Source organism: Chrysemys picta, chromosome 14 (genome assembly GCF_011386835.1).
Source record: "Chrysemys picta bellii isolate R12L10 chromosome 14, ASM1138683v2, whole genome shotgun sequence".
NCBI classification, from domain to species: Eukaryota; Metazoa; Chordata; order Testudines; family Emydidae; genus Chrysemys; species Chrysemys picta.
In genome coordinates this window covers 20780936-20800998 of record NC_088804.1, presented here as the reverse complement: position 1 = coordinate 20800998, position 20063 = coordinate 20780936, and the positions used below count along the sequence as shown (strand labels likewise).

The 20063-nt window shown below is 40.8% G+C and overlaps 2 protein-coding genes across 2 annotated transcripts in view; both read right to left on the bottom strand.

Moving 5' to 3' along the window:
- MYLK3 (myosin light chain kinase 3) overlaps positions 1–5693 on the bottom strand; it is a 104502-nt gene extending 98809 nt beyond the window's left edge. The window contains exon 1 of the mRNA XM_008166981.4: positions 5553–5693. Within this exon, the coding sequence (XP_008165203.2) occupies positions 5553–5567 (15 nt within the window). The 5' untranslated portion in view covers positions 5568–5693. The remainder of the gene's footprint in view (positions 1–5552) is intronic.
- C14H16orf87 (chromosome 14 C16orf87 homolog) lies at positions 1082–18267 on the bottom strand. Its single transcript, XM_005289853.4, has 4 exons — positions 18000–18267; positions 7890–7986; positions 5553–5735; positions 1082–1608 (listed from the first exon to the last, which is right to left on the bottom strand). The coding sequence occupies exons 1-4, from the start codon at positions 18063–18065 to the stop codon at positions 1490–1492; spliced, it is 465 nt and encodes a 154-aa protein (XP_005289910.1). The 5' UTR covers positions 18066–18267; the 3' UTR covers positions 1082–1489.
- Positions 18268–20063: the final 1796 nt, after the last annotated feature.

Sequence of the window (20063 nt, the reverse complement as noted above, 5' to 3'; positions counted from 1 at the left end):
GGCAGCCTTATCATCCCATCTCCTCCCATAAACTTATCAAGTGCAGTCTTGAAGCCAGTTAGGTTTTTGCCCCCACTACTTCCCTTGGAAGGCTCTTCCAGAACTTCACTCCTCTGACAGTTTGAAACCTTCGTCTAACTTGAAGTCTAAACTTATTGATAGCTAATTTATATCTATTTGTTCTTGTGTCAACACTGGCACTTGACAAGTTTCTACAGATTTATATTGATCAACCTCCAGATGTGAATGTTGCTGCTAGAAACTGAACACTCAAATGACTGACTACAAAAATATAACTTCAACTCTGATAACAGGTACCAGTTTAAGATAACAGAGTGACTCTGTTCATTCTAGTACGCAGTGTTGTTGTAGCCTTGTTGGTCCCAGGATATTAGAGACACAAGGTGGGTGAGGTAATATCTTTTGTTGGTTCAATAGAAAATAATCCCACCTACCTTGTCTCTTATTTCTAGAAATACAAACTAAAGAGAATCTAATGGTTTGCCTGCACCGTAGAATACCTGTGTTCTCTCCTTAGCAATAACAAGAAAAGGGAAAGGGTGGGAAAGATCCTTACAATGCCACTGAAACAGAGGAGGACCAGTGGGCCATAGCCTTCCCACTTTTTGAAAGTGGACAGGCCTGGCTACCTTTCCCCCACGGCAGACCCTGCCCACTTCCCTTCCTCTTCCCCCCCGGAGGCCTCAACCCCTGATCAGGCCAGCAGCTGGTGGAGCCTGGCTGGGAAGACTGGGCAGTTGTGGGAGCCACATAGACCCTCCACCTGCTTGCGGTACGAGGGGGCTGAGAGCAATCCCCGGCCCATGTCCCGGTCTCTGTACTAAGGAGAGTTCATATGGAACACGAGTCACCACGCAAGGTGATCCTGAGAAAGGAACCGCTTTGCTTCCATGCTTAACCCCATTAAATCTATAAAATGGGCAACCAGAACGACTGATCAAAATAACTGTCCAGAACCATCTTCAAAATGAGTAACAATTTTTAAATTAAAAGGAAAATAAGATCACAACACCTTAAATAAGTCCTGTTACAAATGTACTTAATTTCCAATTCAATAAAATATCAGAATATCAATTTATTAAAAGGTTAAGATGAACTATACATATGTAAACTGTAATATAGTTGAAAAATCTGAAATATATTTAGTTTTAAAAAGAAAATCATTCTTTCGGAAAGTATTTAAAATATTGCATTTCTGGGCAGCAAATCTAACGAAGTGCTCTGGAAATGGTGCATTCTCTCTGTGCATTCATCAAGCATTAGACTCCAAGGCATAAAGAACTAAAACGTTGCTTCTTGCTGATGTGTAGATACACAAAAGTCTGTGAGCTCCAAAACAGCAGCACAGTTTTAACAGGGAAAAGCAATGGTCCTGGTTTATGAAGACAATATGCCTCCTGGGAGTCCATGACACCTTGGAAATATGCTAGCCAAACTGCATACATTTAAGTCAGATTGTGCTGATGAGTTAGAGAATAAGTCTTTGATTGATAATTTTTCTGTTTATTTCCGCCAAGGCCACTGAAAACACGAAAGCCTTTTCATCTGAAAGGTTAGCATACATGTCAACTTCTTTTTCTTGTTTCTCTGTAGAAGAAGAAAAGACACTATGAAACAAAAGCTTTTCTCCAGCTCCTGTATCAGAAGTTCGTATACAAGTTACACAGATATTAAATTATTATAATATGGGACAACATATTAGTATTGAAAAGTGGTATTAAAGACAAGCAGCTCCCGTCAGGGAAAAGAAGTCACCGAATCAACAGTCTGAAAATATGACACAAATGCCTAGTCTTCAGTGACAAGAAAAGATGACTCAGCCTAACATCATATGAATGATTCCAAACACCCAAATGAGAGAGTACTTAATGCTGCCTAATACATCTTCCTCCAGGGGAAAGACAACTCTCTACATGTTACATTTAAATAGCACCTTTCATGACAGGACAAACAATGTATTACAAAACGAAGGTTTCAACACCAGTAAGAAGCAGGATAGTCCTTTCCCTGTAGTATAGGTAGGAGAGTGAGATGCTGAAAAGTTAGGTAAATTGTCCAGGATCACTGAGCAGATTAGGAGTTTCAGACTTCCAGTACTTCAGGAACACTAGCCTTTTCCTGACATGAGACATGTTAATACTCCAGGGAGCCTGCTTCACGAAAACTTATGCCCATGTAAATTTGTTAGTCTCTAAGGCGCCACAAGTACTCCTCGTTCTTTTTGCTGATACGGACTAACATGTCTACCACTGTGAAACAGAATAAAATGTATTTGAAGTACTCCCTTTTCACCACGAACAGTCACTTGGAATTCAAATGACTAAAAAATTAATTTCACAAAATTACTGTCATTTAACTGTCTTAACCAAGCGAACATATTTTCTAAGATGTTTTCAAATGAATAGCTGTTCCCATGGAAATAGTTTTGAAGAACTTATTGAAAAACATTTCTAGACGATCCTACTATGAAGCAGAATCAATCATCAATGCAGAACTTGTAAGCTGTACCCATTCTTACTGCAGTTTCATCCGTCTCAGCAATAACTATTGCACATTTTATAGCTGGTTGACCTTTTCCTACACGCTATGCATAGCCTCTGATTTAGAAAAACAATTTAATATCCTATTAAAACCTTCCTCATCTGAAGACAGTCTGACTCAGTTCTCTAGTATTCACACTTGAGACTTCTCTACAGGCACGCACAACTATTTTTGTAAAAAACCAGAAACGAGAAGAAATCTTTTGCTGCCAAAATAGAAAATTACACACAGCAATATTTCAACACACCAAAATAAAGAGAACTATCCTAGCTAATAGTTATCTTATAGTGAAGGGTCAAAACTGTGTAAGGCCTAGAACACCACCTCAGCAGCAATCAGAAAAGATTTTTTAAATGCTGAAGAAATACATATCAATGAAACAGCAACACACCCCCTTTGCGGGGTCTAGCAATGTGTTCTCTTCAAACACAAGAACCATTTCTAGAACCAAAATTCCAGTGAATTTTGGATGAGGAATAAAAAAAAAAAAAAAACACACCACGCAACCCACCAGTGAAATCACTAGGAAAAAGCAGTTCTTTTGTTTTTACAATGAAGACAAAATATCTAAGTCTGAAAAAACCTAAGAGGGCCTATTGCATAATATGGACTAATGTCCATTCTCCCCCAGAAACTCGGATATAAGGTTTCGAAGTTACAAAAGCACAGAAAAACAGACCAGCATGGTAAGCTTCCAAAAGTGCTTTTTACACTCAAGTAATTTTAAATGAAAGTTCTGGATGTTCTAAAAGAGCAAATTTTCCCTTACATATTTCTTCCCCAAATCCTTATATTTGTACGCCACGCTTCAGGATGCAGTTTTTATGGCCCAATTGAAATCCTCTAAAAATAAAAGGTAAATGAAATGCCAACAGGCTCTTGGTACCAGCAGTTCCAAGCAGGGCCGGCTTTAGCAAGAACAGGGCCTGATTCCTGGCAAGCCCCGCCCCCAGGAATCAGGCCGGGGTTGCAGGGCTTGGGTCTGGGCTGGAGCCGCTGGGTCCGGGTCTGCTTGGCTGGCACGCTCGGCCGGGGCCCGAGCTGAGCCGGGCCGGAGCCACAGCCGCGGGGCCAGGCCGGTGTGCTCGGCTGGAACAGGGGCCGGTGCCGGCCAGGGGTGCTCGGCTGGCGCCGGGCTGGAACCACGGGGCCGGGGCAACGCGCTCAGCCGGAATTGGGGCTGGCGCCCCGTGGCCCGAGCCGACCCAGCCTGGAGCCGCTCGGGCCGGGGGTGCTCGGCCAGAGCTGCGGGGCCGGGCCAGTGCGCTCGGCCGGAACCGGGGCCAGCGCCGAGCCAGAGCCGCCGGGGGTGTTCAACCGGAGCCGGACTGGGCCGTGCCTCCCCGCATACCTCCTCGCGCCCCTCCCCCACCCCAGTTTACCTGCTGCCACCTGCCCCTGCTTGTTTTTAGACTTCCCGTGAACATCTGATTTGTGGGAAGCAGGGGAGGGGGAGGAGGAGGAGCAGGGGGCGGAGCATTCAGGGGAAGGGAGGAGGGTGAAGTGAGCTAGGGGCGGGGTGGACAGCTGCGGAGCCCTCTTAGGCACGGGGCCCGATTCAGCGGAATCGGCTGAATCGGCCTAAAGCCGGCCCCGGTTCCAAGAGGCACAGCCACAAAGCTGCATAGTAAAGGCCTGGGATCTACTTAGAGATGTGCATATTTGATGCCTTACAGTGTTGTTAAGCACGGAGACCAGGACAGATCCAACACAAGATAAATTGAGAGTGGGTTTTTAAAAGTTGCATAAGTTACTTAGGAACATTAATTTCATTAAAAGATAACAGGACTTGTACTCCCAAGTGACCACTTTTGAAAACCCCCACCCTCTATTATTACTACTACCAGAAGTATGATATAAGACAGGTCATAATAGTTTGTCAAGAAGCTCTTGCTATTTCTGTCCGATTTTGTCCAATTGCTCCTTAGCAATCCTGACTGTATTAATTATTTTCTTTGACAATTAAGCAGAGCAGCCTAGTTTGTCACTGCAGCGTATAAGGAGTTGGCATGTATTTTCCTCAAAAACTCAAGAAATACTATAAAATCGTTAACACCAATTCCTTTGGCACCCTCATTTGGAGCACCCTTATCTTGTCTGAAGTACCATGTGAACCAAGAGCATCTGAAGAGAACTAGCTGTGAGATGTTCAACACACACTCAGTATTAAGGAGAGTGTGAATCTCTGACATAACCTAGTATCCTACTTCTAGCAGTGACTTACACTGGCTGCTTCAGAGAAAAATGAATCAATGTGGTCAACTGTGTAAAGGTTCATTATGGAGACAGTAAGAAGAAGGAAATCCTCTCTGATCCCTGCAGACAATCTGCTTATGCCTAGAAGCCTGTGAAGGACCACTGGATCTTATCAGAAGCAGATGTTTGCAACAGTTCTTGCTACTCTGAAGGAAATGAGTTAGCCTGCCCATACATAACGTTACCCAAGTGTTGGTCTCGATAGGAAAACTAACAGTCACTACAGCATGAAACATTTTTTCTTCCTTCTCATAGACCTTAAGGTCACAAGGGACCATCACGATCATCTAGTTTGACCTCCTGCACGTTGCAGCAGGCCACAGAACCTCACTCACCCACTCGTGTAATAGACCCCCAGCCTCAATTGAGTTACTCAAGTCATGATTTAAAGATTTCAAGTCACAGAGACTCCACTATTGAACTAAGGCTATGTCTACACAGCACTGTTGTAAGGTGGGCAGTGTAGCTACTATTTGTTGCCGGGAGAGAGCTCTCCAGGAGAGAAAATAAAACCACCCCAAGAGAGGGGCGGTAGCTTCATAACCAGGAGAGTGTCTCCCGCTGCCAAAGCACTGTCCACATCAGAGCTTTTAGTCATTAAAACTTTTGTCATTCAGGGTGTGTTTTTTTCATACCTCTGAGCGACAGAAGTTTTGGGTTAATGACAGCACACCATTAAAAAAAAACCCAAAACAAAAATAACTTTCCCCAAATAGGTTTTCTAATTCTCATACCTCTTTCTTCCTCATGCTTTTTGGCTGAGGCACTCTTAGGTCTTCCTCGTCCCCGTCTGCTATGATCTGAATGGCTGTTAGATCTGGACCTTTTTCTGTTTTCTAAGTCTTTATTTACTGCAGAATTTATCTTCTCTCGCTTAACTCTCTCTGTTCGTCTCCTTTTGGCCTCACTCTTGTTTTCTGTATAAATGAATAAAGAGAACATTTTAGGGTTGCTTTCATATCTTTGTAGTTATTCAGTCTCAGCTCTTTCCCCACTCCACCTCTTTCCTTAGATCTCTTAACAAGAGTGATTAGTTCCTGCAAAGTAGTCACCTCTCAAGCAGTTCACAACACTCGACTGCATCTGCACAACATCCTCTGAGCTGAGTTGAGCAAATTGTTTCAGGCAAAGGCACAGACATACCCCATTTTTTTGATCACAAAGATCAAGTCTTAATTATGATGACGTTTATGTAGCATTTTGCAACAAATAAGGAGCATCTATTAGCAACACAGTGCATAGGAAATGCTTAGTTCTTAAGTCAGTGAAACTAACTGCCCGGATCAGTTTTCAAATGTTCCTGATGTATCACTTCTGATGTGCTGAAAGTCACTGCTCTCATTCCAGGTGTTCCCAAATACTATTAAGAAATGGATAAAGAGGCAAACACTATATCTTAATTTTTTGTTTTGCCATCCCTCCTGAAACCATTCTCATATTATACAATTCAGCATAAGACACCAATTCAACTGTACACTCAGTATTTACTACAGCAGCACCTAGAGGCTCCAACTACCATCAGGTCCCATTGTGTTCGGGGCTGTAAAGAGACAGGCTGTGGCTACACTTCCGAGCTTACAGCAGCACTGCTAGTGCAGATGCTTTAAGTGGATGGGAGAGAGCTCTCCTGTCAATTTAATTACTCCAGCCCCGGTGGTGGTAGTAACTATGTTGGCGGGAGAAGCTCTCCCATTGACATAGCCTTGTGCACACCAGTGCTTAGGTCAGCGTAACTTACGTCACTCGGGGGGGGGTGGGTGGCTTATTCACACCTCTTAGTGACAGAATTTATACCGACTTAAGCTGTAATGTGTTCACAGCCTTAGTCAAGCTGCCTTCACACTTTTCACATGCTAGTTTTGGGAAAAAGCTTCCAAATTTTGCACCCAGGAGTTTTTGGTATTTATCTGTTGGTCCTCATTCTACTACTTTCCTTTTGTCCCACCTCCCAATTTACTGTAAACTAGACATATGCCACAGCTAGATGGCAGGATATATCTTGTGAATATATTAGACAGGAGAGCCAGATGTATTCACTTTCACACTGGAATTACACAAGAGCCTTGCATAATCATAATAAAGCCTTTAATGCATCTAACTGGGTTGGTAACTAGTTTCATTTATCAACCATTAGCTAAAGAATAGAAAAAACACCAATCACACCTTCCAAAACAAGTTCCACAGTCATTCGCCCACTGCCTCCAGCTTGCAACAATCAACATGTCTGACATCACTTTATATTTTCCTAAAGTTGACAACTTGAACATTTTCTCTTCAGATTAAATTAATCTGATCCTGTAAATCTTGTACGTGAAGAACTTCTACAATTCTAAACCAGATTATTTTGGGATCTTCCCTGAAGGGGATTTGTTCTGACTAAGGTTCTATTAGTAGTAGGCAAACCATTAATAAAGAACATAAGGGAGAACATGAATCATGCTAGAAAGCATCCAATTTATTCCTTTGCATATACATCAGCAGAAAGCCTTGAATTTGAGAAAATACATTTTTTTATTTTACTGCATACTTTAAAAAGAACGTCTTAAGTAGCTTTTATTTTAAGTTCTTCCAAAATACCATTTGTTATACAAAGCGTTAAATGACATTCTGCTATTTCAGGATTGAGTTAATAAATTCAATGCAGCTCATTAAAAATAAAAAAATTAAAAAAAAAAAAAGAAGAAGGAAAATAGGAATTTACTTTTGAATAAAACAAGTTTCAGTCACAAAGTGCTATGAAATCTGGCTTCTCTAGACATTTATCTTCTAAGTAGGATTAACAGAAAGCTTTCTGTAAGGAATTATATTTGCATGGTGAATAAGTAAGCAGCTAAAAGATAAACAATGAATAAAATGTCACTACCGCCCAAGTAAGGCTGCAAAAACACCACCTTTTGTCTTTCACAGTTTGTGAAAGATTAACTTACATTCAAAGTCTGCCTTGCCCCAGTGTAAAGGAAAGAAGAACTGACAAAAGTCCAAGTTTATAACACAGGAGACCTCACATGCTCTTCATTTTTTTTTCCCCAAAGCAGAAATATGAAAGGGAAAAGCCCCTCAGTAAGATTTACCTGCAGTGGGTGGTGATTTCTCAGCACGTTTGGCATGCAAGAGCTTTCGACTAATAAATATGTAGCCACAAGGGCACGATTTGCATGCAACAGGAACCTGAAAGAAAGTGGGGAAAATAAGATTTTGAAATATCACAAGAGTTCCTCTGTTAAGAAAAAAATCCCAAATACAAGGCACATATGACCTCCAAGATATTCTTCACATTTGTTTATACCCCAAACAATATTCCACGTTATTGTGCAGTTCATAAAGTTTCATAACAGGGTGGATTTGATTTAAATCACTAGTTAGGAAGATTCGATTTAATCATGGATTTCTACATAAAAGTGCCTTCTTGTTGGTTGTTATAACCTTAATACATATTCTTCACAACTAAGAGATGGATGTAGGTTTCATTTTTAAAATGTACACATTATACATTTTTAAAGTGATTTACTTTGAAAACTTTTCAGATTAGTTTTACAGCAATATCAGAAAATGAATGATTGTTTGGTTATTTCATTTACCAAAGGTAACTGAAGCAGATATTTATGAAGTCATTGGGAGGTGAACTATCTCCAATTCAACAGGTTAATCATTAATATTTGGAGGATTTTCTTGCAATGCTGTATTAGGAGGCGAACATACCAGACAGACTTTTCAAGTGTTATGTATTCTGGATTTTTTCTTCAACAGCAAACATAATATTTTAACAAAACAAGCATATGAATTTTTTATTTTGTTAAACATTCAAGTTTTTTTTAAATCAGATTCGTTTTTGTTAAAATTGTTTTTAACTAAAATAGTTAAATGAAATAAAAAAAATCGATTGTCAGCCAGGTCAACATGAGGAACTTAAAATATTGGCAAAAAGAACAGGAGTACTTGTGGCACCTTAGAGACTAACAAATTTATTAGAGCATAAGCTTTCGTGGACTTCAGCCCACTTCTTCGGATGCATACTCTGAAACCTTAAAATATTGGCTTCTGCAGCTAACTCAGACCTCTGAAACCTTCATTTTCCTGTTTGTTCATAATCTGGAAAAGAAAAACAAGTTTCCTGCTTTTCCGGTCCCAAACGATTTCTCAATTTGGAATGAATTAGTCCAAAGGAAGAAAATATTCTTTCTAGACCGGCAGAAGAAGCTACTGCTGTTTAAAGAGAGATTATCACTTCAACAGTCTCTGAATCCAAATGCTAAAGTGACTTCCACCAGTTCACTGGTGTGACTTTCTTTAAAACATCATCATCAAATATATATTTCTTGAATGGTTCTTATTCACAAACTGGGTCTCTTTTACAGCCTGCTGTAAAACCATTATATGTTTTCCCTTCTAGTGAGAGAATGGTATGGGAGATCTCAAATCATATGAAGGCTACACTCAGAAATACCTCAAGACTTCTGGAATATGCTGCTCAAACAGTTTCACTTTTGTTTCTACTGCCTGTCCCTCCCTTCTCACATTTATCTCTAGACTTCTTCTCCTTGTCCAGATCTATTCCGCCCCCAACAATCTTCTATTCATTGAACTTTTTGAAACTTTGCACTTTTAGAGAGAGGTAAGGGATTGACTCTGTGTACACAACTTTGCAGAGACACAATAGGGTTGAGGTCTGTTATTTCTCACCTCTATATTATTTATTTCAAAACATTTTTTCTGTTAACAAGCATGTTATCTCTGGAGACACAAATCCATAGTTTGAGAACTGTAAAACTAAGCATCTTTCTTGGTATCTTCTAGACCAGTGGTTCCCAAACTGGGGTTCGAGAACCCCTGGGGGTTCACAAAATGTTACAGGGGTTCTCGGGAAAAATTTCCCTAATGACAGACAGAGCTGTCCCTAGGGATCCTGGGCAGCACGGGGCCAGCAGCCCAGAGCCCCTGGAATTCCAAGAGCTAAGAGGATCAAAGTAAGCATATCTATCACACTGAGGAGATTTAAACTTCAAGACTCCTTATAAGAAATAGAAAGGGAGGTGGATATTTTTTGCTGCTTTTAAAATTAAATAGGCAGCTAGTATTGTTTTTAAAATTATTATGACGAACAAGTTTAAGCTTTGTTGTAACATGTTCGTCGTTTGTCTGGACTGCTCAAGACCTGAATGCTTGTGTAGGAGGAACTCTGAGTTGGCGTCTTAAATACCTTCATGCTGTTTCACATCTGATACTCCTTGATGAAAGATAGGAGCCTTGTCTTGTAACTGGCTTATTCAAAGTGATAGAAGCTATGAAAGTGAGATCTTGGAAGAGTGTTGCCATTTTCATAATGTAATAAAAATACTGTAATGATAAATAAGAACATAAGAATGGCCCTATTGGGTCAGACCAAGGGTCCATCTAGCCCAGTATCCTGTCTTCCAACAGTGGCTAGTGCCTCGTGCCCCAGAGGGAATGAACAGAACAGGTAATCATCAAGTGATCCATCCCCTTTCGCTCATTCCCAGCTTCTGGCAAACAGAGGCCAGGGATACTTAATAATAAATAGTGTGTAATAAGCATGTCATAAAAACAAATTTTGTATTTCCAAGATCACTGCTTTTATAATTTATACTCAGGTAAACGAGAAAATCCCTGGAAATATTCATTTTTAGGAGGAAGTTCGCAAGACTTGACATTTTAGTGATGGGGTTCACAAGTTGTTAAAGTTTGGGAACCACTGTTCTAGACTGAGCACTGAGTCCCATTGGGTAGACAGAAAGAGTAACCTAAATAATCTATACAAAAGCCCCTGGAGCCCCATAAAATTGGGTCCCTAATCCATAAACTATTGGAACTCATTTACAAAACTTTTCTTAAGCATTACATGAATATATTGTCTCATACTATAGAATTAGAATTTATAATCCCTATTTCATGATGAGATATCTTTGAGCTATAATGTATCTTAATTAAAACTATTTTAGATAGGTTTTTTTCCTCAAAAAGCATTTTATCAAAAAATCCGATTTAAATAAAAAATCGTTGATTTTTATCCACCCGTTTCATAATAAGTTTAGGCGTTATAAACATGATTGCAGTGGAACTAAGATCCAAGAATCCTCATCCAATTCATCCTTCAGCCCAGATATTTACTAGCAATAAGTTTAAAAATGTGAAAGGTGCAGGGTACTTAATGGAAGCACACTTCAGGCTGTCATAGCTGTTTTGTATTAGTGCTCTGCATCCAAACTCAGTCCCTCCAGACACTTAGAGAGAAGGGAATATTGTTGAGTGATGCCAACTAAAAGCAGATTGGTAAATTCTAAAGGATACCCAGCACTACCCCTATCTGGCTGAATACTTGCAATATTAGGGTTACCATATTTGAACTTTCAAAAAAGAGGACACTCCACGGGGGGGGGGGGGGGGGGTTAGCCACGCCCCCATCCACTCCCTCCCACTTCCTGCCCCCTGACTGCCCCCCCACAGAACCCCCAACCCATCCAAGCCCCCTGCTCCTTGTCCCCTGATCTCCACCCCCGGGACCCCTGCCCCTAACCACTCCCCAGGGGCTCTGGCTGCTGGAGGCCCCGATGCGAGCGGCTCAATCCGGCTTGGCCACTCTGTCAGCCGTGCTGCGCTCGGCTTTGGGAGGGAAATCCCGGACCTTTTTCGATTTTTATAAAAGTTCTCCCAGACGGCTATTTAAAACCCAAAAATCCGGATGTGTCCGGGATAATCTGGACGTATGGTAACCCTATCCAATATGGAAGAATTTAGAATGATATGGGAAAGTTCTAGAATGCTCACAGCTACAAGGACAGAAGTGTATTCCTTCCTTATTAAAAAAGTTAACAAAAATTATTTCGTTCAACAATTAAAAAAGAACAGAAAAAGTTACCAAAGCTCATCATCTACATTAAACATTTTGCAAATCATGGCTTTAGAAGCATTGTGCTGCTTTGATTATGTCTGTATCAAGACAAAGTTAGGTAAAGGACTAAAAAACACGGAGGAAACTAAAAAAAAAGATTTGGAGGAAATTAACATTCAAACAAAACAGTGTTAACACAGGATACTGCACAGAAGAAAAAAAAGTCCTGACCATGTCAAAAACATTGAGACAAATCTCTTCAGGTTTGCTGCTGCTTACTAAGACCATGCAATAATGAAAGTATAACACAAGGTTACTGTTTACACTTTACCAGATACACAGGAAACCAATTTCAGTGTGCTTCTAACAGAAGAACAAATGCCATAACCAAACTGGTACATACAAAGAAGAGTTCCACTGCTATACAGACCACACAAACTGTGTTATTGCTTTCTGTAGCACTGCTACATTTTCTGTGCTTCGCTTCACAAGTTTATAAGGACATCACATTTAAGAAAAGCATTTTTTCATAACCAAACATGAAGCATGCAGTGCAATTCTACAAACTGTTCACTTAAGTAATAAGCAACGCAGCTCATTCAAAATGCAGTTGGTTATGTTTTTATATTAAAAGTGTGGAACTGAAGAATACCTCAGAATGAATGAATGGCTTGCATTATTTTTACGTTCAACTCATCTTTTTCTGAGTAAACCTGGCAATTATTTAAGTTTTTAATTCTTTGAAAGAAACACAATCCTAGCAGGTACTTTCCTTTTCGTCATCATTTTTTTTTTTTAAATGTAACCCTCCCCCGCACACACCGTTTTAGAAAGGTGCATTCTCTGTAAAACTGTCCCAAAAGTTTACGAATAAATTTTCATACAAATTTTAATCCTTTTCCATTGTGCAACATCTGATCTCATCCAGACAACTGTAAGGTAGTTCTATTAAAACTTAAAAGTGAAATTCAGCAAGTCCTTGTTTTGCTTAGTTGTTCATGTGCCACATCAAATGGGAACATATATTTTTGAATAGCTCCAAGTGCTGCAGAACCAGTATAGGGAGCACAAGATTTGATCTTTTTGTAGAGCCTACATAAATACTAATTTTAAACAATAAAAGTCTAAGATCATTGGAGGCCAAGTGGGAGTTGGTTTCCTTTGCTGTACTCTTGGGCATCATCATTCTCATGTAATTTAGACTTAGCAATTGAGCACTTCTGTTTATACCTCACACTTTGAGCAGGAGAAACCCCATATGAAATTTTTAAAAATGTAAATTCGAAGTGTTCAAAAATACCATCCTTCTAGAGACAACTGAGCCTATACTATTTCACCAACCCAAAAAATAATTCTCAAAACTTGCTTTCACCAAGTCTTTGATATTATGATATACACGGCTATAATTGTTGTTTTGCACCACGTTTTGAGAAGGCAGAATCAGATGGCTATTGAAAATTTGAATTTTTTTCTATTGTTTCTATCTGTTATACTTCCAAAGAGTGGTAAAATGGACAACTTGAAACCCAAACAATTTCAGAAGAGTTCAGTAGTTTCAGTTGCTGCTTCTACCACCAATACCTCTGCCAATTTTTGTAAATTTCCAATCATTTTTACAAAAATGTCTCTCCCAAATTATTGCATAAAAGACACACACAAACAAAAGGAAACTGATTACACAAGAGATATACTGACCATATTGAAAATGCTGCCAAATATAGAAATTATTTTTTAAATTTTATGCAATTGTTCAATTATAGTAATCTTAAGTGTCACAATTAAGAGAAATAGGCAAAAAAATTCAGACCAAGTGTGATTTTTAGACTGATGATTTAATTTTAATGGTAAGACTTTTTGTTCACAAGGTTTGGCCCACCCCAAAATTTGACTAACCTACCAGAGACTGTGTTTGCATTTAATAAGCTGATGGTATTGCAGCACAGTTGTCAGACAAAGAATCAAAATAATACATTTCTTTTTAGATATAGCTGAATGATTGATATCTGAAGTTATAGTTAAGGCAGCACAAGATTTCCGTTCTACTCTGCTTTTGATCACTCCAATCTCTCCGATATTCACCTTTTCAGACTTAGTCTCTGCCTAAAAGACTATTTTTTGGGGGGTTGGGGGGAGGAGAGCTTAAAGGGAAAATGATACTAGGTGATTTTGAATATAAGTATAGGTTGAATTTTTACATAGTTGCTTTTTAGAGAAATGCTGGGCTCCAAAATCTTTGAAAGAAAAGTGCGAAATACGGGTTAAAATGCTGTGAATGCTTACTAATACATAGTGAAGCTATCCCACAATAATAGTCAGATTTTGCAGGACCATATCCTACCTACTATTCTATGCCAAATTTTCATTTAATTCATTTGCACAACCACTATTACAAATTAATCTGTTCTTTGTTTCATCCTATTAACACCATTTGCCTTGGGCTCCTTGATTTACTCCACTATATGGGTTTTACTTTGTTTTAACACCACATATGGTGAGTGGTTCTAAGTGAGCTCTTACACTTAAGGTGTATGCAGTCAATATACTAAATCGCCTCAAGAGTTTGAATTTAACTATTTCCATGAAAGTTCCACACACACATTACTGGCAGCACAGAATTCTGGGAATGTTCCTCAATACCCCTGTTCTGAGAGTAGTTGAAAACTAGCAGCACAGCCTGACTGCCCACCAACACCCCAACATGAGAACTTCCTCTATGGAAGGACTGACAGATAGCCGTGGGTGACTATTCTGGGGAATATATAACCTAGCCACTTATATATAAAGCTGTGGGTTCCATTAGTGCTAAGGCAAGAATTTAATTTCTTCTACTGTGTGCCAAGATTTGGCACAAGGGTTCCGGGGCATTGAGAAACAATCAGGCCACACTAGCAGCCTTTGGGCTGGGACAGAATTACATATGCATGTAATTCCATGCTAGCAGCAGGAAGGGCCTAGCACGGAAATTCTATTCAGACACATGCATACCATTTACTTTAGGCTGAAAGAGCAGAATGAAATTAGATTAGCAGCACTTTTTTAAAAACAAAACAAATTACTTACTTGCTCTTATAGCATCATAAGCCCCCAACAATATTAGATTGCAAGAAGGTCCTACACTGAAATACCTTTATTCATTTTAATTTCTTCTTTTATCACCCAGGATGAGAACTGAGCATGTTACTTGCTTCTTCCAGAAACAAAATTTAATGACAAGTTCAACATGTCAGCATTTGCAAGCAATGCTCATATTAAAAATTTTTTTATTAAAGCTAATGTTAAAATTACATAATACACGGGTTAAGGAAATGGTGTCTGTACATCTGGGTGTAGTGCTTAAATTAGTACAAAATCTGGTTTAAAAAACAGAAAATAAATACAGTATATAATCAGCAATAACCCAAGTTTAGGTGAATACATTTAACGATCGAGTTTAGATATTAGACTCCAAATATTCAGGTATATCACTCATGAAAAGTTATACAGAGTTGACTGTAGAAAGCAAATATAGGAATCAGTGTAGACTGTCCCTCAGTAATTGAGCATTTAGCATAGGTTGTCCTTTAGTAGATATAATCCATCAGAGAAGTATTTCAGTTGAGAGGCGATATCGCCTCATGACTCATAGAACCATAGGACTGGAAGGGACCTGAAAACTTTTATCTCAGTCTTCTCTTTTCCAGACTAAACAAGCCCAATTTTTTCAATCTTCCTTCATAGGTCATGTTTTCTAAACCTTTATCATTTGTGTTGCTCTTCTCTGGACTTTCTCCAATTTGTCCACATCTTTCCTGAAATGTGGCACCCAGAACTGGACAAAATACTTTAGTTGAGGCCTAATCAGCATGGAGTAGAGCAGAAGAATTACTTGCTTACAAAACTTCTGCTAATACATCCCAGAATGATCGCTTTTTTTTTTTTGCAACAGTGTTACACTGTTGACTCATATTTGGCTTGTGGTCCACTATGGCCCCCAGATCCCTTTCCATAGCACCCCTTCCTAGGCAGTCATTTCCCATTTTATATGTGTGCAACTGATTGCTCCTTCCTAAATGGAGTACTTTGCATTTATCCTTATTGAATTTCATCCTATTTACTTCAGACCATTTCTCCAGTTTGTCCAGATCATTTTGGAGGATAGAATTAAAATTCAAAACACTTACAGCCCCTCCCATCTTGGTATCGTCCGCAAACTTTGTAACTATGCTTTCTATGCCATTATCTAAATCATTGATGAAGATATTGAACAGAACCAGACCCAGAACTGATCCCTGTGGGACCCCACTTGTTATGCCCTTCCAGCATGACTTTGACCCACTGATAACTATTCTCTGGGAACGGTTTTCCAACCAGTTTTGCACCCACCTTATAGTAGCTCCATCTAGGCTGCATTTCCCTAGTTTGTTTACGAGATGGTCATGAGAGACAGTATCAAAAGCTTTACTAAAGTCAAGATATAAATATGAAAGCATATCCCAAAAAGCCTAGCCTTCCAAACAAGTCTTGAGGATGAACAGAAATGCCTTTAAGCTAATATAAGTCTATTGAAAGTAGAAGCCAGTCATGAGTAAGCAAATCAACAGTTAAAAGAAATTTTATATTGTTTGATAGTTATTTTCATAAGGAAAAATAGGACACTGTCTGATAATACAGGCCTAAAAAATAAATTTGTTAGAGTTTTATAGGATCTAATATGAAATAAAATAATATTTTCTAATAATGTTTCTAATTTAAACATTCTCTTGTAGAGCTGTACCATTGTCCCAGTATATTAGGAAAGAGTGAAACTGACTAGACATTTTCATTGTTCAAAATTAGTGCTATGTAAATGGTAAATAGCATAAATAAGGACAAGTTAGTTTGAAATAAAATGGTAATAATCCAATTTTATCATTTTTGCTATGTAATTTTTAATGTTGTTGCAATACAGTTCATCCACGGGGCAATACACCAGTAACAGTTGATCAACCTGTGCAGCAGTAGCTCACAAAACTCCCTACAGATTTGAGTCACGCTACACTAGAAGTCCTTTTGATTAAGGTCTCAAGCTGATAAACTGCAGCAAAGGGAGAGAAAACTACTGAATCAGTATTACATATTTGAGAGTACAGTATTAATCATCCAAGGGCAAAGTTGTATTTGTACAGTTAAGATATTAGTAACTTTTAAACAATTTATTAAGTATAAATAATTCTATATTCTTCACAAAAGTCTTCTGCATAATACACCTCTATAATGCTAATAAATATTTCAAAACATTCAGATGGGATTCCACATAAAGACTAGAAAGGCAACAGCCATATTGCACTTAAACACTGGCTAAGAATTAAGCACCGTTTAGAAGTGACTTTATTTTAAACTCAGGAAGCTAGCTCATCTTTTTCACAACTGAATGCATCTGGGCCACAGAGAAACTTCCTGAATTAACCTTGCAAAGGTTCAACATCTAGTCAACGTTGTAACTCAGAAAGTTAAGAGATAACTACTCTAGCTATCAAGAACTGGAGAGTGGACATAAGCAACAGAGAGCATTTAAAAACATTATGTTCAGTAAGGAAGTCCTTGTTGTGGAACACATCACACAAAGCGACCAGTCTTAAGGTGAGTGGAAGCAGCGTGTGGAAAAAGGCTGTGACCTTCTGAACCCAGTCCAACTAGGTAAGAGGTCAGTCAGGATAAGTACATTGAACATGCCTCTGCCATGCAAGGAGAGGGCAAAACAGACTTTCAATGGGATTAATGAATGATGATGAATTATGAGATTAGAAGCAATTACTGAATAAATAAGACTTTCGTTAAGAAAGGTGAACCAGGTTCTTGTGGTATCAGAATCCCTTTTCCCACCACCTAAGCTGCACTGTGTTACTAACTTTTTCATGCTGAGTGACTTGCACCTCATCAGAAAAACAGAATCCCATTTTGTAAGTGGATGCAAAGTGCAAAAAAAAGAGTTCTGGGTTATTTTAAAAATCCCTGTTCCCCAACCTCACTCTCTCCCCCAGCTCTCCTCAGAGCCACTTTTCTCCGCTCCCAGAGCACAACACGCCAGATAAATAGCAAAGTAATATGCCCCTTCCCAAAACAACCTTGCAAACCCTAAAGTGCTGTAGTTATAAACGCATCTGTTCTGAAGGGCGTTTTATTAAATAATGGAGGCGAGCAGGGATTGCAAAAGTGAAACTCCTTTCCCCTACCAACCCCTGGCCTGAGAGACATGCAGGATGTTGCAGAGCTTTGGGGGTAAGGAAAGGAGCAGTGTGCGGGCTTCTCCCTTACGGGGGGGCTGAACGGGGGCTTCTCCCCAGGGGGGCTGCCCCTTGCCCAGCGGCAGTCTCACCTGCTGGTCGCACTCCGGGCAGGACTTGGTGGCCATCTTCACTTTCTTGGCCCTACTCGAGGACATGCTCCTTGCTGCTGCTGGGGGGAGAGCGGCCACCCCGCCCCCGATGGAACGCGGGGCTGGCCGGCTGGCCGGCCGGCGCGGCGCAGCGCGCGCCACACACCTCACGCGGCCGCCCGGGCAAGTACACTCTCGCCCGCGCGACCTTAGGACCCGGCTCGCGCCCGCGCCCACTGCCGCGAACTCTCGGCCCCAAGCTCTCCCGCGTCACTCTCCTCCCTGCCGTCAGCAAGCCCCACCCCCTACGACCGCAGCTGCCGGGCGGGATTTAACGAGACAGCGCCCGGCCAAGGGATTGGCCCAGGCCCAGCCGACTGTCTCAGGCAAGCGAGCTAATTGGAAGCGGGCACAGCGGCGCGCGACTCTTACTCTGAGGGAAAGCTAAGCGAGGGCGGGGACACGGAACCGGCCCGGGGCAGTGGGTTCAGATCCAGCCCATTCCCAGGCCCCACTGGGCAGGGTCCTGGAGCCTGGCCGCCGCTCCCGTGAAGGGGAGCAGGGCAGACACTTAGCCGCCCCTAGGGTGACCAGACAGCAAATGTGAAAAAATCGGGATGGTGGGGTGGTAATAGGAGCCTATATAAGAAAAAGACCCCCAAATCGGAACTGTCCCTATAAAATTGGGACATCTGGTCACCCTAGCCCCCTGTCCAGTTCTCTCAGTGCCCATGGCTTCTGGACGCTGCCCCCTGCTAACTGTTGCCCAGCTAGAGGACCCCAGGGGATATGGGGGGCCGTGTGGGTGTAACCCACACAGGGAACAGAAACTCTCCAGACAGACGCCTCTCCTGGCGCTGCTGGCCCCAAAGTCACTAGGCTGCTACATGACCAACATAAAGCCAACGGGATAGGACACAGCGCTGGGGCTGGGGGTTGTGGGCAAAGAGGAGAAATTCAGTGCTGACAAACAGCAGCGCCTGTAACCAGGGAGAACAAAGAAATTGCGTACTTGCAACACCCATTGCACTGCAGCAAGTTTAATCTTATCTCACTAGTACTGTTGCGAAATTCCTTTTTTATGTAGCCCGGCCAGCTCCTGTAGTTGCTTCAGGGAAGGTGTGGAATTGGGAGTAGGAAAAGTGGGTCTCCAAGAAGATTGTTTTCTGAAGTGGTTGAAACTAGAAAAACATTTTGAAAATCACTGCCCTGTTCGTTTTTATAAAACTCTCAGTGCTAAGGGTTATCTCCCCCGATCCTTCAATCTCGATCTTACAAGTAACATGTTATTCAAGTATCATAAGGATAAATGGACACAAGTCAGATATTACAAATGGCAATATACAAAAACCTGTAAGAGAACACTTCAACCTTCCTGACCACACAATAGCAGATTTTAAGGTAGCCATCCTACAGCAAAAAAACTTCAGGACCAGACTTCAAAGAGAAACTGCTGAGCTTCAGTTCATTTGCAAATTTGACACCATCAGCTCAGGATTAAACAAAGACTGAATGGCTAGCCAACTACAAAAGCAGTTTCTCCTCCCTTGGTGTTCACACCTCAACTGCTAAAAGAGGGCCTCACCCTCCCTAATTGAACCAACCTCGTTATCTCCAGACTGATTCTTGCCTGCATATTTATACCTGCCTCTAGAAATTTCCATTACATGCGTCTGACGAAGTGGGTATTCACCCACGAAAGCTTATGCTCCAATACATCTCAGCCTAGACAAATCCACACAAGCGGTCCATTTCCTAGACACTACTGTGCTAATAAGCGATGGTCACATAAACACCACCCTATACCGGAAACCTACTGACCGCTATACTTACCTACATGCCTCCAGCTTCCATCCAGGACACACCACACGATCCATTGTCTACAGCCAAGCTCTACGATACAACTGCATTTGCTCCAATCCCTCAGACAGAGACAAACACCTACAAGATCTCTATCAAGCATTCTTAAAACTACAATACCCACCTACTGAAGTGAAAAACCGGATTGACAGAGCCAGAAGAGTACCCAGAAGTCACCTACTACAGGACAGGCCCAACAAAGAA